The sequence below is a fragment of the Peromyscus maniculatus genome, chromosome 14 (assembly GCF_049852395.1).
Source record: "Peromyscus maniculatus bairdii isolate BWxNUB_F1_BW_parent chromosome 14, HU_Pman_BW_mat_3.1, whole genome shotgun sequence".
NCBI classification, from domain to species: Eukaryota; Metazoa; Chordata; class Mammalia; order Rodentia; family Cricetidae; genus Peromyscus; species Peromyscus maniculatus.
Window position 1 is genome coordinate 15,337,216 of NC_134865.1, and position 27,506 is coordinate 15,364,721.

The 27,506-nt window shown below is 43.3% G+C and overlaps 2 protein-coding genes across 4 annotated transcripts in view; one reads left to right on the forward strand and one right to left on the reverse strand.

The window, feature by feature from the left end:
- The window catches only part of Prorp (protein only RNase P catalytic subunit), a 103,722-nt gene extending 99,664 nt beyond the window's left edge, over positions 1 to 4,058 (reverse strand). The window contains exon 1 of one of the 3 annotated variants that reach the window (XM_076550646.1): positions 3,989 to 4,058. Coding sequence is in view for 1 of the 3 variants with exons in the window: in XM_076550644.1 (XP_076406759.1) it covers positions 2,456 to 3,429 (974 nt within the window). In the remaining 2 variants the exon portion in view is untranslated. The other 2 variants (XM_076550645.1, XM_076550644.1) reach the window with 2 other exon arrangements.
- A 532-nt stretch (positions 4,059 to 4,590) lies between these two features.
- Ppp2r3c (protein phosphatase 2 regulatory subunit B''gamma) lies at positions 4,591 to 26,919 on the forward strand. The gene is made up of 13 exons (XM_042260614.2): positions 4,591 to 4,729; positions 8,061 to 8,188; positions 8,557 to 8,661; positions 9,222 to 9,334; positions 13,100 to 13,197; positions 14,434 to 14,504; positions 17,220 to 17,352; positions 19,119 to 19,174; positions 19,251 to 19,326; positions 20,023 to 20,159; positions 24,169 to 24,306; positions 24,809 to 24,868; positions 26,623 to 26,919. The coding sequence occupies exons 1-13, from the start codon at positions 4,672 to 4,674 to the stop codon at positions 26,809 to 26,811; spliced, it is 1,362 nt and encodes a 453-aa protein (XP_042116548.1). The 5' UTR covers positions 4,591 to 4,671; the 3' UTR covers positions 26,812 to 26,919.
- Positions 26,920 to 27,506: the final 587 nt, after the last annotated feature.

Below are 27,506 nucleotides of genomic sequence, written 5' to 3' on the forward strand. Positions count from 1 at the left end.
GTTACAAAACCAGATTATCAGAAAGTTAAAAATTCCTTCTGAACCTAAAGACAGACAGTCACTGTATTTAGACATTCTGTAAGGAAGAGCTCTGAGAAGTTCAGAATACTTTCTTAGGATGGTTTTCACAATAGCTGCCAGGCTGTGGTTGGAGTTAAGGACTGGGCAGCATTCTACTAGATCCTACAGTATCCTTTTGGTTCACCTCCTGACATAGCCCTCCTCCTCTTCAAGTCTTACCTTTATTTCTAGCACTGGGGGGCAGAGGCAAGCAGATCTCTGTGAGTTCAAGACCAGCCTAGTCTACACAGAGAATTCCAGAATAGCTAGGGCTAGAAACAATAACAACAGCAAAACTTAAGGCTAAATCTACCTTCACTAGAAGTATGCAAAAACTACAGATAGTGTTTCTTTTTTCTTTCTTTCTTTTTTTTCTTTTTTTTTTTTTTTTGAGACAGGGTTTCTTTGTGTAGCTTTGGAGCCTTTCCGGGAACTCACTCTGTATCCCAGGCTGGCCTCGAACTCGAAAAGATCCTCCTACCTATGCCTCCCCAGTGCTGGGATTAAAGGCATGCGCTGCCGCTGCTGCCACCACCACCACCACCACCACCGACTTACAGATATTTCAATCACACTTAGCTCTGTCTTCATAAAGCTATCAGACATGGCGCCTGCATGGAGTAATTTCTCTCATCTCTTGTACTGCTCTACTTCATAAGACCACTGCCAGGAATGGCATTCCTCATTAGCTTGAGAATGGCATCCCAACAGACAGTACGCCAGAAATACACACGGTTTTAGTGTGACTGGAGTCATCCAAACTTATCCATTGATTTACTCTCTCAATCACCAGATCCTTTCCTTATATAAAGTACCATTACTTCCTATTGATCATTGATGCATTACCTTTCCTTCACCAGTTAATTCAGCACCTCATGACCTCTCACCCGAATCTAAAATTGCATTCAAACAAATATCCCTATTTTCTATCTTAATTCTCTCCCATCAGTTCTTCTCATTGTTTCGATACTTGTTTTTCTAAAACTCTACTCCAAATCCAGTGTTTTGAAAACAGAATAAATCCTAAACTCCAAGATTTTCACACTCTTATTCCTCTTCTTTGGAGTCCCAATAAATTCATTTAGATCATTAGACATGATTTCTACCTATAAGTTCTGTACACATGATCTATGATAAAAAGAGAAAAAAGAAGGAGCTTTCAGGAAACGACCCGAAAAATAAATTAATGGTGAAGAAATGAGAGCAAAAGATTGAAGCAATCAACAGTTATGCCATCGATAGCACGAGTCAAAGCAAAGGAGAGCTTGGGAGAACAGCCAGACGAGGAAAGACGCAAAATAAAATGGCAGGATGCTGTGGGATAATCCTTCTGTACACTGTGAATGTGTATTACTCTTATCGGTAGCCAGGCAGGAAGTGAGGCAGGAAAGCCAAACTGAGAATGATGGGAAGAAGGAGGGCAGAGTCAGAAGAGCCGCCAAAAGACGCAGAAGGAGCAAGACATGCTGGAGGACAGGTAATGCCATAAGCCACGTGGTGATACATAGACTAATAGAAATGGGTTAATTTAAGTTGTAAGAGCTAGTTAGTAATAAGCCTGAGCTATCCACCAAGCATTTATAATTAATATTAAGCCTCAGAGTGGTTACTTGGGAGCAGCTTATGGGACAGGAACTTCCGCTTATAAAGGATGGTTTTCCATTTAAGGCTTGAGTATCAGGATTGATCAGGAACTGCCCCATCCACTCTAATCATTCTAAGTGATGAGACATGGGATCACAGGATGACTATGAGCACATTATTTCCATCACTACTTTTGAAAATATGAATGTAATCATTTGTTAAAGTGTTTGCTGCACAAGCAAGATCTAAGGTTGGATCTCTGGAATCCATGTACAAGCCTGGCATGGAGGCTGTACCTGCAACCCCAGAAATATGGGAGTAGAGACAGGCAGACCTCAGGGCTTGCTAACCAGTTAGTCTAGACAAAATGCTAACTGTATGTTCAGTAAGAGACTGTCTCAAAGTAAGGTGGACTTTAATAAAAGATACCCAAAGTTAAACCGTGTTCTTCACACCTGCAAGTATGTATTCGCATACACGTGTGCATACCCCCCACACAACTAAACCCTTTTCTTGCTATAATGTTGCCTGCTATTCATGTTAGATGTCTCAGAAAATAAAGAAATGTATTATATGAAAACAAAAGGTGCTGTATAATTTCCTTTTATGTGACAAGCAGAGCTTAACACAAATTGTTCCTACCACTCTCTTAAGAGAATGTTTTCCTTTCAAAGGTAAAATAATTCTTACCTCAAGATGGGAAAAAGCCCAATCTGAATAAAATGAGTCTCAGTAACTAATAAACAACACAGAAAAGGGTCTTTTAAAATATAGGTACTAAGATAAAACACATGCACAAAATCAAAATTACCTTTCAAACCAGGCTTTTATACTGTGTGCAAATGACTCTCCAGGATACAGCTGATTATTCCTTAGATACAAAAGAATGTCCAGTAGTTTGTTCGAATAGTGATCATCATTTATGTCTTTGCCAAAATCAAAGAAGGCTTTTAAAGTTTCCAGCAGAGGAATGAGACTATGACCTACCAACTCCTGATACAAACTCCAAGCCACGTTCACATCCTGATGGAGGAGGGCTCCCTGTATGCAGTCATGGTAGTTCCTTTTCGAAGGGACCATGACTTTTTTAATGTCTTCTAAGAGCAGCAAGGCCTCTCTCCATCTGTCTGAGGGGATCAGTCCCCGGATGAGAAGGGTGTTAGCCCCGGATTCTAAACACTTGTACTTGGCTTTCATGATTTCATAGACATCAATCACTTCTGATGTCTGCTTATGAGAGACACAGAGACTTAAATACTTGACCAACAAATTATACCCTACAATGCCGTTGTTCTTTGCGGCTACCCATGCCAGGAGAGACTTTGCTACATCTATAGAGCTACAGTGGTGCACCATCTGGGAAATGACCCAGTCTTCAAAACTGGCCTTCCCATTGAAATCTTCTTTAAGTTTATCCCACTCTTCGGAATTCAAGGGTTTAGTTGGAAGTTGGAGAGCGCTCACACGTGGCAAGGCATGATCTCTATGCTGAGGGTTGCTACGGACCTGTGACCTCTTCTTAGCGGCTCCGGCGGCAAAATAATGATCAGGAGAAACTTGCCTATTGCTGTCATTTCCTTTCTTGAGTGTTCTAGCCTTGGCAACCAGCAGGCTTATTGCTTTGCCATTCCGAAGGGACGTGCTTTTAACAGAAAACCATCTGTGCTGGTTCCCGGTAACCGCGAGAAAGAGAGAGACAGGAGAGGTCGCGGGGCCCAGCTCAAAGTAAGGGGTGCTCTTCCAAAGTTTCGGAAAGCTCCGAAAGCCAGGCAAATAGAAGGTCATTCTGCAGTGAGTTGAATGAGGGTTAGCTCCACTCCGCTATGGAAAATTAGGAGATTGGCGGTTTAAGCACAATTCTTGAAAAGGAGTTTTTTTGTTTGTTTCTCCCTTACAAACAAATTAGGATTTTGCTTTAGGAGTGCTTTAATGGCAAGGAAAACACACAAGTTCTCTCCATTAGACAATGATCCAGGGATCTCTAACACCAGTAGCAATCCCTAAACCAGAAGACGGAACGGGAATCCTGAGGCGCCTGTTACATTCCAATTTTCGAATCTGAGGAAAAAGCACAAGAAGGACCTGCTGGTTTGACTCATGTGCATCACAACGGTCCTGAAGAAGGGCAAGAAACCAAGGGAACTAGAACAGGGAAATAAAATAATAACCTCCACCAGGAACCACCAACCGCAGCCTCACCGGTAGCAAGAAAATCCAGTCCAGGGTCCCTTGCTCTTTACACTTTCTCCAGGCCCTAAAACGCCTCAGAGAAGAGGGAACAGGGGGGACGCGTGATAAACATCACAGGGAAGAAAGCGAGGTCCAGGAAGAGCTTAGACTTAACTGTACGAATGGCCGACGAACGAAGTAACTCAACACTCACCACACCACGCTTGCTTACAGTAACCATCAACGCGGTGGAAACTACAGTACCCACAAGGCACCGCGCTGAGTGAGCCGCCAGGGCCTGAATGGCTTGGGTGCAGGCTTTCTATTGAGCCTGACGAAGATTAAACAGAAAAAAAGAAAGGCAGCTTCGAAGCTTTTAGTATCCAAGAGGGGCTGGAAACGGCTGCTGACGCTTCTGTTAAATCTTGGAGACCATTAAGGCCTCCGAGAGCGAGAACAAAATGTGACGAAAGTGCTTTTCTCAAGTCGGAAAAGCCAATGGATTCCTGCAATCCTGCGGTGCGCACGCGCCGAAAGGCCCACAGCCAAGAGCTCACGCGGGCTTCTTGCTGGCCTTTAAGATCAGCTTTGGTGAGCTGGGGTACTCCTATAAGAAAAACAATTTTTCGTCTATTTCATGTCTGCTTTTCGCCCCTGCTAGCGGGATCGCCGTATCCGGAACAGACCCCGCCTTCGGGTTTTTGCCTCTGCCGCCGGAGGCTTCCGCCCGGGTCCAAGATGGCGTCCGGGCGTCCTTCTTAACTTCCACCTGCCTTGGCGGCGTCTGACGTCGGAGCTGGCAGTGGGTGGGGCGGTTAACAACCCGCAAATGTAGGGTCCTGGGAGCGGGAGTCGGCCATGGACTGGAAAGACGTGCTCCGCCGGCGCCTGGCGTCGCCCAGCAAGGATCCGAAGAGTGAGTGCGGGAGGGACCGCCCGCTAGATAGCCCGCCCCAGGCTAGAAGTGGCGCGGGGGGGCCGCGGGGAGGAGGAGGAGGAAGAGGAAGTGCGAGTGCGGCTCTCCGCGTCTGGGAAACTCACCTGACAAAGGAGCCCGAGCCCAGGGTGCTGTTAGCGATCCGCGGAGGGCTGGCCCAAACTTCCCTGGTGAATGACCTGCAGGGAACAGAAAGCGCCACTGTGGCCCCCGCTTTCCACGACCTTAGGCTTAGGAGGAATAGCTGAGACCCTGGGTTCCCGTCGAGCTTACCAAGACCTGTAATAATTCATCCTCATAGCTTTCCCCCGAGACAGGGTGTTTTACCATGTAGCCCAGGCCAGCCTTGCCTCAGTTTCCCGAGTGCCTGCCGCCTTTTAACTCTTTTTTCGCTGAACCCTCCATTTTAAATACCATTAGTCCGTTTTACATTGTTCGGTCCCCGGTCCTTCACACTTGCTTGCCGGTCAGTCTGATTAAGTTAAGGATTTAATTCCACACCAGCACCCAGGCGGCTGAAACGAACCGGCTAAAGAAAAACAGAACCGGGCTAGAGAGAGAGAGAGGTCTCAGCCATTAAAAGCTAGACTCACCACCAAAAAGAAAAACAGGAATTAGAGACAGTTAAAAAAGAACCTTAACTCTTTCCAGTTACCATTTCTCTGAGGTGTTAGGTATCTATCCTTACACTCAACCTTCACATTTAATTTGAATTGTCACCAGGCAGTGGTGACACACACCTTTAATCCAAGCTCTCAGGAGGCAGAGGCAGGTGGATCTCTGAGTTTGAGGCCAGCCTGGGCTACAGATAGAGTTCCAGGACAGCCAGGGCTATCTAGAGAAACCCTGTCTCTAGAAAAGAAAAGAATTGTCTTTACTCCTATGTGAGTCCCTCCAATCCCTCACTAGATTACATTCCTTTCCATATACTCACTGGCTTCTCTTCAGTTTTATCCTCTCTCATCCATTATCAATTTTTTCTTTTCTCCTCAATCATTTCCATTACCACTAACAAGCATGTTGCGAGAGCCTGCATGCATGGAAGTGTACCATGTTTGTGCGGTGCCTGCGGAATGAAGGAGAAGGCTTGAGTGTAGCTGTGAGGGAGAGGTCAGCCAGAGGCACCTGGAAGGCTCCAGACTGAGTATGAACAGCAGAGGAGACCAGGCCATGAGAGAGGGGGGGAGAGAGGAGAGATGGGGGCCAGTGACCAAGAGAGCACATGGGAACCAAGAGCAGAGCCAGAATCCAGAATGGATGAGTGATGGAGGATCAGAAGCTGGAGGAAGGGAAGCCCGGCCCCTGGGCTGGAGACCTTTAGGGCAGGAGGCCGGGTGAGAAGTGCTGGGACGAGCCACAGGTACTGACTGAGTAAGGCTGAGAGCTGGCCTGCACCTCGGTTAGCCCTTTGTCCCTGCAAAGGCCGGAAGAGGGTATTCGATCCCCTGGAGCAGGAGTTACAGTGGCTGTGAGCTGCCGTGTGAGCGATGGGAAACAAACCCAAGCCCTCTCCAAGAGCAGCAAACCTACAGTGTTTACTGCTCTTAAACCTACTGAGTTCTCTCTCCAGCTCCCGACCAATGTTTGCTACATTCTCTTCACCTTTACTAGGAATACTACTACTGCGCCATGAGTGTGTAACAAATTATCTGGATTGTGTGGATAGTGTTAATAGTCCTACTTAAGGCTGTTGACATCAGTGCAGTAGATCCCATCCATTGACATTAGTGCAGTAGATCCTATCCATTGACATCAGTGCAGTAGATCCCATCCATTGACATCAGTGCATTAGATCCCATCCATTGACATCGGTGCAGTAGATCCCATCCATGTGCTAAATCTCATTTGCCTTCGCAGAGATGTATTCACAAGGATAGCCCATTACCTTTATCATCAGGCTTTCTTAATCATTTTCATTAGCATATAAACATGCTGGTATTTTTCCCAGTTAAGAAACTTTCTCAGGCTGGGCGGTGGTGGCACATGCCTTTAATCCCAGCACTCGGGAGGCAGAGCCAGGCGGATCTCTGTGAGTTACAGAGTGAGATCCAGGACAGGCACCAAAACTACACAGAGAATGTCTCAAAAAAAAACCAAAACAAGAAACAAAAACTTACTGTCTCTTATTCCTGCTTGTAAAGAATCATTAGTGACCGCTTAATGGCTAAATTCATTGGTCCTTTTCTTTTTTTTTTTTTTTTTTTGTTTTTTGTTTTTTGTTTTTTGTTTTTGTTTTTCGAGACAGGGTTTCTCTGTGTAGCTTTGCGCCTCTCCTGGAACTCACTTGGTAGCCCAGGCTGGCCTCGAACTCATAGAGATCCGCCTGCCTCTGCCTCCCGAGTGCTGGGATTAAAGGCATGCGCCACCACCGCCCGGCCCCATTGGTCCTTTTCAATTCCCATTTTATTTGCAAGATTTTTCAGTTTTCTCCAATTGTACTAAACCATACTAAAGAAACTGTAGGCTTGGTTCAAGACTAAAAGTTAACATGACTGGTACAAGAAATGCTATGAAAAGCACTGAAGAATCCCCAGTGTCACCTTTGGAAGAAAATGAGACAGGAAAATAGTTTGGAGAAACGAGATGGTGGAGTTGAAGAGCCCAGTGAGGCTGGCGTGCAGATATCCCTGAGGTGCTGAGTGATCAGAGGTGACCTGGAAGTGTGTTAGAGCCTGCGCTTTCAGAAGAGAGCTAGCAGGGATCTGGGGTCTAGCCGCGGTCACTCTCATCTATAACCCCAGCCCTGGGGAGGCGGAGACCCCGGGCTTGTCACGGGCTTGCGGCCAGCCTGAGGGACAGAGGGAGACCCTACTAAAGGAATAAAGGAGCCTGGCGTCTAGGGTGCAGCTCAGTGGTAGAGTGCGTGCATAGTGTGCACACCACCCAAGATTTGAACCTCAGTACATGCTGGCTCCATAGATGTTTATCCTCAATGAAGAAAAATGGCCCAGGGAGAAAGGTACCTGTCAGCAGCAGCCAGGTTGGAGGGCAGTGGAGCTCTGAGTCTTGAGCCTCAGAGTGCTGTTCTTTTTTTTGGTTTTTCGAGACAGGGTTTCTCTGTGTAGCTTTGCGCCTTTCCTGGAACTCACTTGGTATCCCAGGCTGGCCTCGAACTCACAGAGATCCGCCTGCCTCTGCCTCCCGAGTGCTGGGATTAAAGGCGTGCGCTACCACCGCCAGGCACACTGCAGATGTTTTAACCAGACTTTACTGTATAGGCTATCCTGAGTAAAAATAATATTTGGTGTTTGTGCCTTTTCTCACCTTTTATTTTATTTTATTTTATTTTATTTTTTGCTATTGTTACTAGGGAAAAAAAGTGAACAAGAATTAAAAGATGAAGAAATGGATTTATTTACCAAGTACTACTCAGAATGGAAAGGAGGTAGAAAAAACACAAATGAATTCTATAAGACCATTCCCCGGTTTTATTACAGGGTAAGTGTTGTTTAAGTGGAAGTTCCTGAATCTGTAAATGAAATGTGATTTCAAAAGTGGGATCCAAAGCATATATTTTCTAAAACAGAGGATTACATTGAACATTTTGTATATTTTATTACAGTTGATTTATCACTATGAGAAAATACTTTGAATCCACTAAAATCTTGTACCAATAAGTCGGTCCAAGAAGGCAAAGTTGTTACTCCCCCTTTTTTGAGCTCTTCCAATTTTTACTGTAGATATTAGTAGTAAGAATACTGTTCAGCGATGTAGTCTCATTAGGCATGCTTGCTTTGCCCACACTGTTAAGCTAGTGCTCTTTAATTTGATACTGATGTAAGGTGACTTTTCCAATGTGATTTTAGTTGCCCGCAGAAGATGAAGTCTTACTACAGAAATTAAGAGAGGAATCTAGAGCTGTCTTTCTACAGAGGAAAAGCAGAGAACTCTTAGATAATGAAGAATTACAGGTACGAGTGGACTCGATGGCTTTAGCTGTTACCCGTTTCTTTCTTGTACTTAAGTCGTGCAGGATTTTGTTATGCCTCTTTGGAGCAGAGTAGTACTCCATAGGTTTCTGAAGCAGAGCTTGTATACGTGTACCAGAATCAGCTGCTGAACTTGCATGGCCTGATTTCCAAGGATAGTGCTCTTAAGGTTTTGTTTCTTAAGTTCCCACATGATCCTAATGAGTGGTCAAGGTTTGGAAAACAGTACAGTATCGTCATCCTCAGCAGAAGTCCAAATCCTAGGCCCCTGCCAAAGTGTGACTTTAGGCAATAGACTTGATACCTTTATGCTTCAATTTTCATGTGTAAAGTAGATAGTGCCTACATTAGATAGTTACATGGATTAAAGAAGTAATATGTTTTGAAAACTTAAACTTTAGTAAGCACAATAAGTGTCAATTATTTTATTAGTAGTCAAAGTAATGGGGCATAGAGTCACCTTTATTAGACAGAAATGGTGCATTTACATTCTTAAATCCATCGTTAACTTACAACATTTCCGTTTCCCTAATTCTCTTAAGAACTTATGGTTTTTGCTGGATAAGCACCAGATACCACCTATGATTGGAGAGGAAGCAATGATCAATTATGAAAACTTTGTGAAGGTTGGAGAAAAGGCTGGACCCAAGTGCAAGTAAGGACAAAGTGACTTAAAGAGGACCATGTGGTGGACGCTTGCATGGCCTCGGATGTCAGTGGAGCTGAAGTCAGTGGAGGGACGTCTGACTTGCTACTTTAAGTGACTGAAATGTGATAGAATTATTTAGAGTCAAGAAAAATTGGAGGCTGGGGAGATGGCTTAGCCTGTCGGATCCCCAGTGATTGTCATATAAAAGCTGGGTACAGTAGCATATGTGTGCAACCCCCAGTGTTGGTAGACCAGAGGTGGGCAGATCCCTGAAGTTCATTGGCCATCCAGCTACTCAACTCAGTGAGCTCCATGTTTGGTGAGAGAATCTGTCTCAACAAATAGGGTGGAGAGCATTGACCCCTGCCATCAGCCTCTGGCTTCTGCATGTACCTACATGCACATATGCCCACAGCCACACAAACAGGTACTGTACCACGCATACAAAGGTGTTGGTGTGGAGTTAGTAAGAGCAATAATACAAAGCTGGGGGTGGTGGCACCTGTTTGTAAGCCCGGCACTTGAGAGGTTGATGCAGGGGATAATCACAAGTTCAAGGCCAGCCTGGGCTCCATAGTGAGTTCCTGTCTCGGATGAAAGAGAGAAGTAGAATACGTTGGGCATGGTGGTACACACCTTAATTCCAGCACTCTGGAAACTGAAGCATTCAACTTAATGAAATAGAATAAAACTTACAACAACAACAAAAAAAAGGTACTATGAAGTTATTAAGAAAAATAATACCACTGAGTATGGCGGTATACACCTTTAATCCCAGCACTCAGTGGGCAGAAGCAGGTGAATCTCTGTGACTTTGAAGCCGGCTTACTCTGCATAGCAAATTCCAGGCTACCCAGAGCTACAAAGTGAGACCCTATCTCAAAAGAGGGAGATAGAGAGAAGGAAGGATGATGGGGTGTAAGGGTTGGGGGGGAATACCAAGTTGGACAGGGTGGCATATGCCTGTCATTTAGCACTCAAGAAGCTGAGGCAGGAGGATTGTAAATTCAAGGTTAGTTTGTGCTGTACTGCATAGCAAGATCCTGTCTTGAAAAAAAGGAAAAGAATAAACAAAGTAATGCCATTTAATGATTCTATGTGTTCATTCTTTTTTTTTAAAAAAAAATTTATTTGTTTTTTGATTGGTTGGTTGGTTGGTTGGTTTTTCTGGACAGGGTTTCTCTGTGTAGCTCTAGAGCCTGTCCTGGAACTTGCTTTGTAGACCAGGCTGGTCTCGAACTCACAGATACCTGCCTACCTCTGCCTCCCGAGTGCTGGGATTAAAGGCCTGCCCACCACCACCACCCAGCTTATTTATTTATTTTACATGCGTTGATGCTTGCCTGTATGTGTGTCTGTGTGAGGGTGCTGTATCCATTGGAACTGGAGTTACAGACAGTTGTGAGCTGCCATGTGGGTGCTGGGAATTGAACCCAGATCCTCTGGAAGAACAGCCAGTGCTTTTAACCTCTGAGCCATCTCTCCAGCCCTTCTTCATTCCTTTTAGAGATTTACTTTTTCCTATTTATAGTCTTCTAAATATAAATATAATAGAAATACAAATCAGATTTCACTTACCTTGAAGCCAGTTTTAAGGGCATACGAAGGTAAACTAAATGGTAAACTCTGCTGTCCAAAGCTGTATGAGTAGAGGATGGAGTAGGTGTCTACAGCCAAGAGCTGGCCGCCTGAAGTGCTGGCTTCACAGCCAGACTGGAGATGTGTGCCCAAGAGCAGGAACTGCACGGTGTCTAGACTCCAGTGGGCTTTCGTGGATGTTTAGTGCTTAATGATAGTTTATATACTTACATGGTCTCTATAGCAACCCACATCCACTTAAACACACAATATTTTCTATTATGTGCTTAGAAGACCATGATACTCCTTTGGGACAAACTCTTTAATGTAGTTTTTAAACTATTAATGCTGTTCAGAATTTTGAAATATGAACTATTAACTCAATTAAGATTATAGATAACCTTTAACAACTACATACTCAGGACCAGTGTATTAAGTCATTTACACTGTATCTAATGTCCTAGCAAATTTTACTACAAGATGCTCAGCATAGACACCAGCGGGACATGCTCAGTAACTGATCGCACAGGTAGAATTATGGCCATGAATTTAGTGTCTGCTGCTTTGTCTTACCAGACTAGAAATGCTGCGTTTACAGAACGTGGTGTGACCACCCCAGGAATGTGATGGTTCTTCTGTGAGCTGTTACAAGCTCCAATGTGCTCACTGTGTAAGCAGAGTCGGAGCCAGTTCGCATCAGAAGTACTGGTGGTGGTTTTCAGGTGCCTTAGAAGATAGATCCCCAATCCATTGGAGAGCAGCAGAGACGGAGGCTGAACCTTCAGAAAGTCTGCCAGAAAAATGCTGTTTTGAGTCTATCGAATTGTGCAAACAGGCAAATTGTGTACTACGTGAATCATTTATCAATAAAGATTTTATAAAACATTTAAAAAAATCTAAGAAAGAAAGAAAAAAGAAAAATGCTTTTTTGTTGTTGGTTTTTTTGTTGTTGGCTCGGCTTGGCTGGTTTGATTTGATGTGAATCAGTCTCACTCTATCCCAGGCTGACCTGAAACTCACTCTGTAGCCCAGGCTGGTCTCAAATATGTGGCAGCTCTCATGCGTCAGCCTCTTGGGTGCTGGAATTACAGCATGCGCAATCAGCTGCCCCTTTCTTCTAAGCATCTTTCTGATGCTGAGAGTAGCTGTGCACTTGGTGTTTAAAGGGAACTCTTCAGCTAGGTATAGTGGCGCAGGCCTTTCATCCCAGCATTTGGAAGGCAGAGGCAGGCAGATCTCTGTGAGTTCAAGGCCAGCTAGGGCTACACAGTGAGATTCTGTCTCAAAAACAACAATAAAAGGAACTCTGGGAGAAGGGAGTTTTCTCACTCATCTGACCAAGCTCATATCCTGCTGCAGTTTTTCTTCTAGATGCTTTGGGTTTATTTCTTTCTCGATATAACCTTCTTCAGAATGGCTGATATTTGTATTCAGTGGCGTGTGTGTCTGTTTTAGAAGCCCTGTTACTGTCTGTACCCATGAGCAAGATGGGATGGCACAGTAGGAGTTGTTGGAACTGCTGTGTCCAGATCCGTCAGATTCATGCAGGCATCCGCAGTAGTTGTTCCTTTATCACCTTTTTACTTTATTTATTTATTTTGTTTTGTTTTGTTTTTTCAAGACAGGGTTTCTCTGTGTAGTCTTGGCTGTTCTGGAACTCACTCTGTATACCAGGCTGGCCTCAAACTCACAGAGATCCGCCTGACTCTGCCTCCCAAGTGCTGGGATTAAAGGCGTGCGCCGCCAACACCCGGCCCTCTATTATCACCTTTATACACCGAAACAGGAGCTGGAATACCAACCACTCCGATTTCATTCTCCTTCCTTCCTAAGGTGTGGTGGGTAATGTGATAGATGACTATCCAGCAGCCCTACTGATTTTCCTCCTGCAGCTTAGGGGCCCCACTCTGCATCCTGGCACTGGAGGGCGCCTCTACAGATGGGCCTGCCCCTCACTGAGCCCAGGCTTTAGCAGATGAGGGCATGCATGTACCTAGGTCTCATTCTTTGAAGAATGCAAAGAAAGAATGCAAACATTTATAACTTACTGTTTCAAATTTTGAACTATGAGGAGTCTTTATTGTCTCTTACTGTGATTTTTAACTGTATGAATTTATGTTGTTTGCTAATTCTTGTAGAGGTCATTTTTGTACTATGCTGGTAGACCATTTTCATTTTTATTTCCTTTTTTAGGCAATTTTTTACTGCAAAAGTCTTTGCCAAGCTCCTCCACACAGATTCCTACGGGAGAATTTCCATCATGCAGTTCTTTAACTACGTCATGCGAAAAGGTGATTTGTTGTGTGTGTGAGTTTGAACTTTCGTCTGGAATCAAGTAGGCACTGGCCTGTGCTGTTCTATTACTTTTCCCTTGTGGCATGTTTTTTCCTATGCTGTTATGGTTCTGCTGTGCACCGTACAGAGGTACGATTTTCTGTATTAAAACTGAATTCATTATTTTAAACAAAAGCCTTGTGTACCCTAAGACCGGTGGCAAAGCAGAGATGTCAAAAGCAGAAACCCTTTTTCTTTCTTCTGGGTCACATGAACTGTCCCCAAAGGGCCTTCCTAGTCGGTCTGTCCCATTGCCAATGTCCTCACTTGCTGAAGTTATGTCTTGTGATGGTGTGAAGGAACAGATGTTCACCCAGGGTAGAAAGGTGTGGTCGAGGTGTGACCCTGAGAGGTTCACATGCTCTGCACAAGTCTGTTTTGTGGTTGCTGGTAAAATGTTGAGACTCCTTAAGCTCAAAGGGCTGGTTCCTGATCTGCAAGATCTCTGCTGTTTAAGTAAGAAAACAGTTGCTGTTCACAAGCATCTTGAGAGGAACAGATTCTAATAGAGAGCTGAATTCGTCAATTGGTATGATGCTGTAAGACCAAGGGACTGCTCCCTCACTGGGAAATCCGAGCCTTCAACAGCCTGCCTTAGTGACATGTATTTGTCTTACATGCTTGAACAGTAAAATCACTTCAATTCTTTTAAAAAGCAGAACATGAGTTTCAATGGGTGGTTTGAAATAATTTCAGGTTACTGGTAATTTCATTTCATATATATATATAAAATGTCTGAAAGGATGGTCTCAAACCCACAACTGTAGTCTTGGTTTCAAGAAGCCTGTATTAAAACATTTTGGAGTTGTTATGAATCTTCTAAGTGCTATATGGCCTGTGGAATCTACGTGTACCATTGATAATTAATAGATTTGACTGCAGTAATTAACCTCAGGAGATACAAGCTTCACTGAAGACACAGTGTGCCAACTCTCCCTGTTGGGTGGAGCACAGGTTTACAGTACCCCAAGGGCGTCCGTTACTGTAGTAATCATGGCAGAACTGTTGGACTCTGCCAGTTCATGGCTTTTTTCTTTTGGTTTAAGCGGCTCAGGGGTCACTGGTCACTTAATTATGGCTTTATGGAGTTCCAGAACTGGCCTGCATGTCTAGTCCAGTATCTTACTCTTTTTATCTCATATGCTGAAGAACAGACCTGAGTATTTACATGTCTTTTTCTTGTTTATTGTCAGTTTGGCTGCATCAAACAAGAATAGGACTCAGTTTATATGATGTTGCCGGACAAGGGTACCTTCGGGAATCAGTGAGTATTGATCTAAATCTAATAAACGTTATAGATACCAAAATATTAACATTAATCATCACTATGTAAGTTGTAGATACAGTTTACTTTGGTTTTGTCTTCATATCTTTTGTTTGCCTGATTTTACCTCTGTAAACATGTTAAAGTTAGTATATAGTGACCAAATAATTGATCTGTAGGCTCTTCCAGCCCTTTAAAAAACAATCTTTTGATCTTTTTAAAAGGAAAATGAAGCTGAGCATCATTTTCATAGCACATAGCTTGTAATTCAAGCACTCTACAGGCTGAGGCAGGAGGATTATTCAGAGTTCAGGGGTAGCTGAAGCTCCATATAGAGTTCCAGGCCAGCCTGAGCTATAACAAAACATCAATGAATAAATAGAATGTATTTAAAAATGGTTGATGAGAATGGAGTGTGGTGCCCCATACCTGTAATGCTAGCTTAGGAGGCCAGGATACAAAGACCTGCCAAGCTGGTTAGGACTGTGTACTGAGACCTTATCTCTGAGATCCCAGGGGCAGAGACGAAGACGGAGAACAATACTGAAGAAAAAAGCTTTGGAGTCTGTTTCTCTGTCTCCTTCGTAAGTGTGTGAACTGTGTGTGTTCGGCATGCGTGCAGGCAGACCTGGAGACCTGAGGTGGAGGTCGGGATCATCTCCAATCCCTCTTTCTTCTTCGTGGAGGCAGGCTCTTTGAATCAAACCCAGAGCCTGCCACATGTCGTTTGCTAGGTAGCTTTCTCTGGAGATTCCTGGGGCAGTCTTCCAAGGCTGACGTCACAGGTGGACCGCCACGCCCACTGCATTTACAGAGGTCCTGGGAGCTGAACTCCAGTCTCACACTTGCAAAGCAAGTGCCCTAACCACTGAGCCATCTCCCTAGCCAGCCTCCTAGGGGCTAGAAAGAGATGGGGTAGGGCTCACATGTGCCACAGAACACGTGGAGACTGAAGGAAAACTTCATGGAGCCGGGCCTCTTTCCACCTTTCCACATGATTTTAGTACTCAGGCTCGGGTCTTTCGGCCCACACAGAAGTTTGTAAGCCATTCACCTCGCCAGCCTGGCTATTCTCATGGATGCACTATTTTATTATTTTGATAAAGACCAGGAAGTTTCTCTTTTATAGAAGAGAGGAAAAATCTGAAGTGGCTTTGCTTTTACCCATAGGTTTATATCCTGTAGGTATTCGTGTCATTAGGCCTGGTTAGGAATGGGTTAAAACCTCATGACCCAAATGGCTGCGCTACTTACCTATTTTGGCAGTAATCTAAATTATGTGGCTCTCTTTTTGGGGGGCTTATATTTTTTTCTCCAATACGGAATCCTCTTTTAGAGCTTACGGGAGAATATCAATAAAGCTAATGAGTTAATAATTATTCAGATATGTGTTTTGATCATCATCTTATCCCTTCTAAGGAAAGAGTATCGTTCTTGTGCTTTAAGCTTCAGATCAACATTGTAGGAAAGGGCTCTTGCCTGTCTCTGTACAAATGGAGCCAGTGTGGCTGGACCAAAGCCAAAGTGGCGGGTGACATCAGGGAAGTTGATGGTGACCACATACGGAGCCTTTTAGGCTAGAGTGGAGAGTTCAGGTTGTATTCTGAGATTCAAAAGAAGCCAGTGAATGTTTCAGTGAGTTACCAGGGTATGATTTGGTTTGGGTTTTTGGTTTAGTTTTTTGTGTGTGAGTATGTGGAGGTCAGAGAACCACTTATGGGAATTGGTTCTCTCTCTGTCATCTGGACCTGGGAATTGAGACCAGGTCATCAAGCTTGGCTATAAGCACCTTTACCCACTAAACCATCTTGCCTGGCCCCTCGTTTCTAGTTTTAAAAATCATTCTGGATGAATTATGGGAGATTATAAGAGCATAGGATGGAGGCAGAAATAGTAGGCCGCTGTCTGTGGTAGCAGTGTAAGGGAAAACTGATAGTGGCCAAGATGAATGGTGGCTGTAGAAGAACTGAGAAGCACCTGTCAAGCTCAGTACTTAAGAGGCTGAGGCAGGAGATTACTCACAAGTTTGAAGCTAGCCTGAGATACGTAGTGAGACCTTATCTCACCACCACCACCACCCTAAAACTACCCCCCAAAAGCTAAAAATAGATCCATTCAGTCGACATTTTGGACATCCTACCATCACCTCTACCACCCAGAGAGAGATCGCTCACCTTGCTGCTAGATCGGACGTGTGTACAGGGAGTAGGACACTGGTAAGGGAGATGGAGAGACCAAAGTTGGGAGAAAGCGGATGAAAGCAGGAGGAGCTGGGAAGAGCTCATTCAGGCACCAGGTTGAGGAGCCTGTTCTTTTAGGAACTTAGATGTCTCTATCTACCAGGCACACGTGTTTAGAATGTCAGAGCAAAAAATAAAGTTGCTAAAATAAATGTAAAGCACCGCAGGAGACTTGTATTTGTTCATTTGGAGTTTGTAAGACAAAGTCTCACATTGCAGCCTTTGTAACCGGCCTGGCCTGGAACTTGCAATGATCCTCCTGCCTCTGCCTCCCAAATATTGGGACTATAGGTATGTGCCAGGGAGTTTTAAATATATTACCTTGGGTCCTAATGTTGTTTCTCTTGCTGTATAAAATCCTCCGAGCAAAGCAATCTTAAGGGAGAAGGGGTTCATTTGGCTTACAATCCAGCTTCTAGTCTGCCATAGCGAGGAAGTCAAGGCAAGACATTTAACCATTTTGTTTTGTTTCCAGGACTTAGAAAACTACATCCTGGAACTTATCCCCACTTTGCCACAGTTAGATGGGTTGGAAAAATCCTTTTACTCCTTTTATGTTTGCACAGCAGTTAGGAAGTTCTTCTTCTTTTTGGATCCTCTAAGAACAGGTAAAAAAAAATACGTAATTTAAATATGGGGATATTATTTATTGCATACTATCTCAATAGTAGACAAGTCTCTTCCATTTCCCTTTGTTTTCTAATGTCGGTGACATAATCTGGCAAATCTCAGAAGAGTGGGCCAGTGTATAAGACAGCCACAATGCCTTGCTTTATGTAAGGATCTTTCACAGATTCTCGCACTGATATAACCAGCTATTCAATGGTGGGATATCTCCTACTGTCTCAGTGTTCTGTTGCTGTGCAGAAACACGATGACCACTGCAACTCTTTAAAAGAAAACATTGAATTGGGGCTTGTGTACAGTTCAGAGGTTTAGTCCATTGTCATCATGGTGGGAAGCATGCAGGCAGACGTGGTGCTGGAGAGGTAGCTGAGAGTTCTACAGCTGGATCTGCAATCAGCATTTGAAACCTCAATGCCCACCCCCCATGACACACTTCCTCCAACAAGGCCACACCTCCTAATCCTTGTCAAGTAGCATCATTCCCTAATGACCAAGCATTCAAATATAGGAGCCTGTGGGGGCCATTCTATTCAAACCACCACACCTACCCTTGTAAGAATTTCCTTCATGCTGAGCAGTGGTGGCCCATGCCTTTAATCCCAGCACTTGGGAGGCAGAGGCAGGTGGATCTCTATGAGTTCAAGCCCAGCCTGGACTACAGAGCGAGTTCCAGAAAAGGTGCAAAGCTACACAGAGAAACCTTGTCTCAAAAAAAAAATAATAATAATAATAAAAATAAATTAAAAAAAAGAATTTCCTTCACACTGGGGAGGCAGATTTCTGTGAGTTTGACCTGGTCTACGTAGTGAGTCCTGGGACAGCCAGAGTTACATAGTGAAACCCTGTCTCAAAAGGAAAAAAAAAAGTTTCCTTTATCCCTCGAAATGTGACCTGGGTGACCAGTCACTGTCACTTCTTCCAGTTCTAAGGAGCCCCACAGTTACATGATCTGCTATCTGTGGTGTATGGCATAATTGCTCTCTTCTTTATGAAAAACTTGTGTTTGAGAGGCATTTTACTATAATGTAGTCTTTCTCTTTCCTAGGTGGTGGTCAGATTAATAAACGTAGAACCCCCGATTTTTCAGTGAGCTATCCTTTTAATTAGTTAGTAGGCAGAGCCTCACTGCATAGCCCAGGCTGTCCTTGAACTCACAAAGATCTGCATGCCTCTGCCTGCTGAGTGGCTGTGATTCAAGGAGTGCATCACCACACCTGGCAAAAGGAAAGGGGCTTTGGTGACATTGACGACAGAGGCGCTCGCTGGAAGCAGTCTTTCAGACACATGAGCCTTACCGTCAACAGCGGAGCGTCTCTCCAGCCCCACCCCTCATTACCAAGATTGTCCCTAGTTGCAAAATATGACATAACTTTTTTCAGGTTCTGATAGCACAATTTTAGTAGGAATTTACTGCTTAGCTTCTTATAACTGGAGGCATGAGGCCAGCCTGGTCTGCAGAGCGAGTTCCAGGACAGCCAGGGCTACACAGAGAAACCCTGTCTTGAAAAACAAAACAAAAAAAAACAAGTAAATATGTAGAGATTTTGTGGGTTATTGGGGTTTGTTTTGTCTTTTTGTTGGAGTGTTTTTACTTTGCTTGTGTGTATGTGTGTTTTCAATGTTTCAAAATAAGGAACCTAAGAGCTAGATGTTTATCATATGATTATATGATTGCCTTTGTAAAATAACACCTTTAAAAAATAAGTTGTTCTCAAAATGAAATTGTGTTTCATTGTATTTTTTAAAGGGAAAATCAAAATTCAAGATATTTTAGCATGCAGCTTCCTAGATGATTTACTGGAGGTAAATATTTATTAAACTACTTGATTTTGTCACATGATAATTGCTATTTTCTAATTATATTTCTGTGTTTCTTTAGCTAAGGGATGAGGAACTGTCCAAAGAGAGTCAAGAAACAAATTGGTTTTCTGCTCCTTCCGCCCTGAGGGTCTATGGTAGGATCCCCTCTAAAGTTCCACTACTCAGATCTCTGTTTAGACACTTTAGGCTGTTTACTTAAGACCAGAGTGTTCTCCCACCTGAGGCTCAGTGCTCCAGGTTACTAAGATGCCCTTACTTTACTACTGTCTGGACGTTTGGAACTCCTGCATAGTTGCTATGCTCTGTTTTCAGCAGAACAATGCAATCTGATTCATTTTCATGGGCTCGAACAACAGCTATTGTCCTATTTTGATAGAATGCTGTTGTCAGGATGCATAGAGACTGGTATTGGGGAGCGATTTGGATTTATTGAATCTCATTTGTTTTCGATAATATCATTTTGGATGGTCTCCTGACTCACTTAGGATCCATTATTGCTGACTTAAGCTGAAAGCATGTAGGTGCTTCCTGTTGACCCACCAAGTTTAGAAACCTGTGAGCGTTCTAACTGATTATGAACTGAAAACAAAAATGTAAGTGAAAGAGGCCACAGATCACAAGCTTCATAATGGGCTTTTTGTGGGGATTTAGCTTAGTAGTTGTTCAATCAGCATTCGAAGGATGGCCAACTACTACGTGTAAGCCACGACCTTTACTCCCAATCCATCAGACTGTTAGGTCATAAAATGACACCTTGTTAATGTCCAGCCTTTGTGATGAATTAAAACATATTTTGGTCCTGAATATGTTCCTATGTTCTTTTTTGCAAGGTCAGTATTTGAATCTTGATAAAGATCACAATGGCATGCTCAGTAAAGAAGAACTCTCCCGTTACGGAACAGCAACCATGACCAATGTCTTCTTAGACCGTGTTTTCCAGGAGTGTCTCACTTACGATGGAGAAATGGTATTGAAATCTGCTGAAACATTTAAAAAACCGAGGCTCCTACAGTTTCCATAAGCTATTTTCTTGATGTAAATCAATAGTTGTTTGTCTGTCTGTCTGTCTTAAAGATAGGGTCTCAGGTAGATCACACTGGCTTTGAACTTGGTTTGTAGTCAAGAATGACCTTGAACTCTTGACCCTCGTGTCTTGCCATCCCAAGGGCCAGAACGACAGGAATGTGCCAGCATGCCTTGCTTCCTTCAGCATTATTAATACCAGTCTGTAACAGGTTCTTAAAACTAATATCAGTGGTTAATAACCGGTCTTAAAATGTTAAGTCAGTGGAATTTCTTGACATTCTGAGTCTGTTCTTAAGGAAATTCAGTTAAAAATCCTTCCTTCTGGGCTCAGAATTTAATATTTTCTCATTTCATTGTCAGGATACCTAGGTATACTGATACTCCTAATAAGGAGTGTGAACTAGTAAAAAGAAGAATCTGAACATTCAGTAAATCCTGTAAAACATTCCTCCCCCCACCCCCACCCCCAGACAGGGTTTCTCTGTGTAGCCCTGGCTGTTCTAGAACTCACTCTGTAGACCAGGCTGGCCTCGAACTCAAAGATCCACCCGCCTCTGCCTCCTGAGTGCTGGGATTAAAGGTGTGCACCACCACTGCCCAGCCTGTAAACTATTTCTATATAATAGTTCAGTCATTAAATTGCCAGGTCTGACACAGACCGTGTATGATCTGACTTAAGTCAGGCCCATTGCCTTAATCATTTGAGACAGAGGCCCCCTCTGTTGCAAGGCTGGTTGGGACTTACTGTGGAGGCACTCCTGCTGAAGTCCCCTAAGTGCTGGAGTTCGGGTGTGGAGCTGCCATAGCCAGCTAAACGTGAGAGTCGTGTTGGGTTACTGTGTCTGCATTAGTACTGAAGGTAACCAGCGTGCAGCTGTCCTTTCCCTCCCACATACATGGAAGTCCAGTTACACTCCATTGAAGACTTAGATCTTAGATTATATAGATTATACAGGGATTATAGAGAGGGAGGGGTTTTGTTTAATATTCCCTTTAATGTTTTTAAAACACTTGAGAAAGAAAATGTTTTAGTGGGTGGTGGGAGACTGGGTCTCACTATGAAGCTCTGGCTGGCCTTTAACTCACTATGTAGACCAGTCTAGCCTTAACCTTGCCTCTGCCTCGATGGTGCTGGGGATTAAAGGCATAGCCACCATGCCTAACAAGAAAGCTTTTTTAAAAAAATAAATAAGATCTCCCTCTGTAGCCCTCACTGACTTGGAACTCACAGAGATTTACCTGCCTTTGCCCTCTGAGTGCTGAGATTAAAGAGGCGGACCACTGGGCTGGAGAGATGGCTCAGAGGTTAAGAGCACTGGCTGCTCTTTTAGAGGTCCTGAGTTCAATTCCCAGCACCCATATGGTGGCTCACAACCATCTGTAATGAGATCTGGTGCCCTCTTCTGGCCTGCAGACATCCATGCTGTATACATAATAAATAAATAAATCTTTAAAAAAAAAAAAAAAAAAAAAAGAGGCGGACCACCACACTGAGCTTTGATAAGAAAAATTCCAAAGAACATTTTAAAAATCACTCTCGTGGCTATTAAAAACATGCAGAAGCCAAGCATGGGGGTGCAGACCTGTAATTCCAACACTGGAAGATGGAGGCAGGAGGATCATGAGTGTAAGGTCAGCCTTGGCTGTATGAAACCGTTTTACAAAACAAACAACAGAAGGCCACAGAGTAAAACTGTTCTGGGGCTAGGAAAGGTGATGTAATCCAGAGCTCAGGAAAACGGGGCGGGGAATTTGGGTTGAAGTCAGCATGGACGAGGCTGTAAGCCACTGGTTCTCAGCCTGTGGGTCATGACCCCAGAGGACCATCGGCAAATGCAGATATTTACGTTATGATTCATAACAGTAGCAAAATTATAGCTATGAAGTAGCAATGAAAATAATTGTATGGTTGGGGTCACCACAGGAGGAACTGTATTAAAGGGTCACAGCATTAGAAGGGTTGAGAACCCCTGGTGTAGAACATCTTAAAACAAATAGAGAAACAGTAAGGACACAATTTTCCAGACCAAGGCTACTTAAGACATAATCGTACAGATGAGTGAGCTCTTACGTTGTATTGCCACTGTGTACAAGCAGGTTGTTAGTTAGTTAGCACTACACTAGACCAATAGCACAGGAAAAGTGACTCCACAGCGCTTGACATAACCGTTGGAGTCTCATCATAAACTGATACCTTCTGGGGACTAACAGAGGGCACTAAGTGGATGGAGTTAGGCCATGGGGAAGCTCTAGCTCCTTAACTCATTTTTGCTTTGTTTGTTTTTGTTTTTAAGATTTATTTATTATGTACACAGAAGAGGGAGCCAGATGTCATTACAGATGGTTGTGAGCCACCATGTGGGTGTGGGGATTGAACTCAGGACCTCTGGAAGAGCAGTCAGTGCTCTTAACCTCTGAGCCATCTCTCCAGCCCTTGTTTGTTTGTTTTTAAGACAGGATTTCTCTGTGTAGACTGGCTGTCCTAGAACTTGCTCTGTAGACCAGGCTAGCCTCGAACTCAGAGATCCACCTGCCTCTGCCTCCTGAGTGCTGGGATTAGAGGCATGTGCCACCACTACCTGGCGCAAAGAACATTTTTAATCGTATTCTATAAAATCTTTTCCAACAATGTGAACTTCTTTTCCAAGTGAGTATTCTTTTTTATCATATAAGACAAGTATTCTGCCAGGCATGGTGGCTCACATCAGTAACCACAGCTCTCAGGAGGCTGAGACATAAGCTCCTTGAGTTTGATGCCAGCCTGAGCCACATAGTGAGTTCTAGGACAGCCTGGGGTGAGTGAGGCTATTTCAACAAGCAAAATGAACTAAAAACGCAAGTAAGTAATCTTCAAGTGCCCCTTTCAAGATGCAGGCATTCTGTTCTGTCCATGCTTCTAGCTTCCATTCGTCTTTTTAAATTTTTCTGTTTGTGTGTGTGCAAGTTTACATGCCTGTGTGTATTAGAGGGCTACAACTTTAGGTGTCATCCTTAGGAATGCCGAGACAGGATCTCTGATTGACCTGGAGGCACTAATTAGGTTAGATTGGCTGGACAGCAAACCCTTAGGCTCCTCATCTCTACCTCTCCAGCATCAGGACCACAAATGCACGCCACCATCCCAGACGTCTTTGCATGGGTCTGGAGATTGAACTCAGGTCCTCATGCTCGTGAAGTAGCACTTCACCATTGAGCCAGCCTCCTCATTCTATTGGAAACCATCTGATTTCTTGTTTCTTTGGTTTTGGGGAAATAATTGCAGGCCCATGCTAGCTTAACTCAGATCCTCCTGCTTCAGCTTTCAGAGTTCTGGGTTACAGACATGCCACCAAACTCAGACCTGATTCTGGTGACTGGTTCCAGAATCCATTTCGAGTATCAGCATCCACAGATGCTCCCTGTGCTGGCTCCAGTGTTCTCACATCATCTGTGGTCTACTTGTAATCCCTAATAGTATAAATGCTATGTAGTCATACTGTGTTAAGTACTAGTGACAGGAAAAGCCTACGTTAGGTGCAAATGAAAACTTTACCCAAATATTTTCAGCCCACAGGCATTGAACCCACAGACATGGATGAGTGGGTTCTGAATAGCAATTTAAATAAACTGATGTTCATTCTAGAGAAATTCTTCAAAGAAACTAAAATGAAATGACATAAATTTAATGGCAGCATAAAATAACTTAATCACTGTCTTGACAATTCTATAGTATGGAAGAAAATTATAGTTTAAGCAAATCTTCAAAAAAAATGAGCTGAGTTTCTCGGAACTGTCCTAGATTAGTGCCTACATAGACTTCCCAGAAACCAACACTAAATGCACAAATGGATTTATTTCATATTTAAAAAAAATAGTTAAATTTGCCACCTCTGATTACAGTCCCTTCATCTTGGCAGATGCTCCTTTAAAATTCCACTGCAGACCCTGTGTGAATGTTTTCTCTTCTGTAGGACTATAAGACCTACCTGGACTTTGTTCTTGCCTTAGAAAACAGAAAGGAGCCTGCAGCTCTGCAGTATATTTTCAAACTGCTGGACATTGAGAACAAGGGATATCTGAATGTCTTCTCCCTCAATTATTTCTTTAGGGTAAGTATGGTTTGGGCACAGGAGCATTGTTATCCTAAGATACATTAAACTATTTGGTTTAAATTACTTATTGACAGTTTTACCTAGCTTGATTATAAATTTAAAAGGATTCCTATAATAAATAGATTTAAAGTGGAAATCAAGTCTGTTTGTTTTGTTCCTTCTATGTTTAGGAAATATATAATAGTAAAGTCAAGCTGACTTTCTTACACATCTTTTCAGTATTCTCTTTTGGAAACAAATGTGAGGGCTGAGCTAGCCTTGGAAAATAGAAACTGCAGCCTGCAGCCTTAACCCTCCTTCCTCTGCCAAGTTCTCGATAGCTCGGTGTAAGCGTAGAAAGGGCCAGGGGTGTGTTGCCCCGTTACAGGCTGGAAGTGGAGCAGTCGGAGAGACGCTGAAGCTGAGACTTACAGTGTGGGACTGTGCAGGAACCGGGGGAGAAGGGGTGGGAATTATGGACTTCACTTTTCATTTATGGATTTATTTCCGTTAAATATAGGCCATACAAGAACTAATGAAAATCCATGGACAGGATCCTGTTTCATTTCAAGATGTCAAGGTTAGTCTTTTATTTATTTATATAACATCAGATAATATAACCATAATAATACTAAGTCATGTTTTATCCAGTTTTATATGAAAGTAATTTATGAACTAGGAAACACTATTCCAAGTCAGATTTTTGCTGTCACTTGTTTGGAACTGATTCTTAAATCATCAGAAATAGAGACAAATTTGGATTTACTGATTGATATAGTTGATAATTTCACTGTCCGTCTTGTGTTCTCATGGAAACATGCATTCATTTTATTTGAAGAGTGTCAGCTTGCATCCTTGAGCTCCTTTTCATTGTCCTCCACATCAACTGGAGGACTATTCAGATTCAAGACCTTTAGGTGCGCTGCCTCAAAGAGCCTGCATGCTTTGATCCATTCGATTTAAAGAAACGTCCACTTGCGATATGAAAACTCGGTACTGGGGCTGGAAGGCCGGCAAAGCCGTGAGAGCACCAGAGCCCTGCATTTTATCCCAGCACTCTGCAGGCCGATGCCGGCCGGTCACGACCATCTGTAACTCAGCTCCAGGGACCCGAGGCCCACACGGAGCATTCACACAGATACATAAACAGAGATCAGGAAAACCACCGTTACGTGAAACCCACACTGCTCCCTGGCACTTAGTCAGCAGTTCACCAGTTAGGAAGAAACATCCAGCAGGACCTTTTTGGTTTAGTTGAGTAACATAATAAAATACCCTAACCAATTTAACCAAGAGTAAGCCTGAAGGGACTGTTCTGAGACAGCACATGGGGGAAATTCCAAACTTTGTAACATGAATGTAAGAACCAACACTTGAATCTTCAACTAATCTGGAAAGAAGAATGCTCAGTTTAAAAGTTTATATTTTATGAACCTGAGTTACTCTATAAATTTGTTTAATGTAACTGTTTATAATGCTAACTACTAAATATTCTTGAGTAATTTTACGACACAGGATTAGAAAATGCCTGGTGGTGGTGGTGCACGCCTTTAATCCCAGCACTTGGGAGGCAGAGGCAGGCGGACCTCTGAGTTCGAGGCCAGCCTGGGCTACAAAGCAAGTTCCAGGACAGCCAGGGCTACACAGAGAAACCCTGTCTTAAGAAAAGAAAAAAAAATTAGAAAACATAGGTTATTGCCTTGCAAATATTTCTACTGTATATTTCATACCATAGACGAGGTTCTTCCATGAACTCTAGTTAAGTCTTGGCACAGTTTTGTTATTTTGCATGACTAATTTTTAATACGGATTTCCATTCTCCCCATACTGGGACTAGAGTAAAGGTGCTATGATTATTGAAGTGAAGTTTTGTCACTGTCTCTGAACCACTGGAATTTTTAATATGTAGCTCAGCTCTTACTTAAAAGGTGTGGTGACATAACTTAGTGGCAGAGTGCTTGCCTGGAGGGACATCTTAGGTTTGATTCCCAGCACGGGGGTGAGAAGGTTTTGCCCAGACTTTGCCCCACCATTAGAAGGCAATAAAAAGTAGAGCAGTTGGTTGCACTCAAAGAATACTGTAGTAGACGGCTCTGCCATTAACTAGCTGTGAGCTTGGATTCCACTCTGAGCCTGTTTTCGTCATCTCTGAAATGAGAGATAATTATCAGACAGCTAAGGAATTGCCCAAGAAAAGTCTGTGTTAAGGAGATGCCTATCAAGTGAAAAGACTGGAATAACAGTTGTACAAGAATTCAAAGTCCACCCTGAATTTTACATCACTGTGTGACAGAAATCACTTTGCCCAGCTTTTATTATCGCTTTCTCTTACAGGATGAAATCTTTGACATGGTAAAACCACAGGATCCTCTGAAAATCTCGCTTCAGGATTTAATCAACAGTAATCAAGGAGACACAGTCACTACCATTCTAATTGATCTGAATGGCTTCTGGACTTACGAGAACAGAGAAGCCCTTGTTGCAAATGACAATGAGAACTCTTCAGATCTCGATGACACATGAGCTCTGGAAGACTAGACCACCTTCCTAAAGATGCCTGAATGCTGCATGCAAAACCTTTGCCGCAGAATCCTTAGAAACATTCTAAATAAAACTCATCACATGCCTGTACGACACAGCAAACAGCTTGCTTACTAGAGTTTTGGTTGCAATGGGAACACTTTCCAGTTACTAGGACCAACTGCTTTTTTTTCTTTTCTTTCTTTTTTTATTTTTTTAAATGAAGTGGTAAGTTCTAGTTCTATTTAGCTCAGAAACAGAAAGGTTTGCTGTAGGTCGTTGTTGAGTTTATGGACTATTTCTGGTATTCATATAGGATTATAGTATTTGTTCTTCATGAATATCAAGGACTTTTCCATTAGAGTATCATTAGAGCAAACCCCTGCATTTCTGGATTCAAAAGCTTTAGATGTGACTTTTTTTAGACATGGTCCACTATGCAGCCCTGACTGACCTGGAATTTGCTTTGTGGACTAGATTGGCCTTGAACCTTGAACTCAGAGAGAGCCATCGCCTCTACCTCCCAAGTGCTGAGTTTAAAGGTGAGTGCCACCATGCCTTTTTTACGATTTCATTTATGTCCTGTGTGTGAACACCAGAGCACACATGGAGGTCAGTGGATTGGAGTCAAGTCTCTCCTTCCCCCACGGGGATTCCAGAGCTCAAAGTCAGGGTGTCAAGGTCGCCTGCAGCCACTG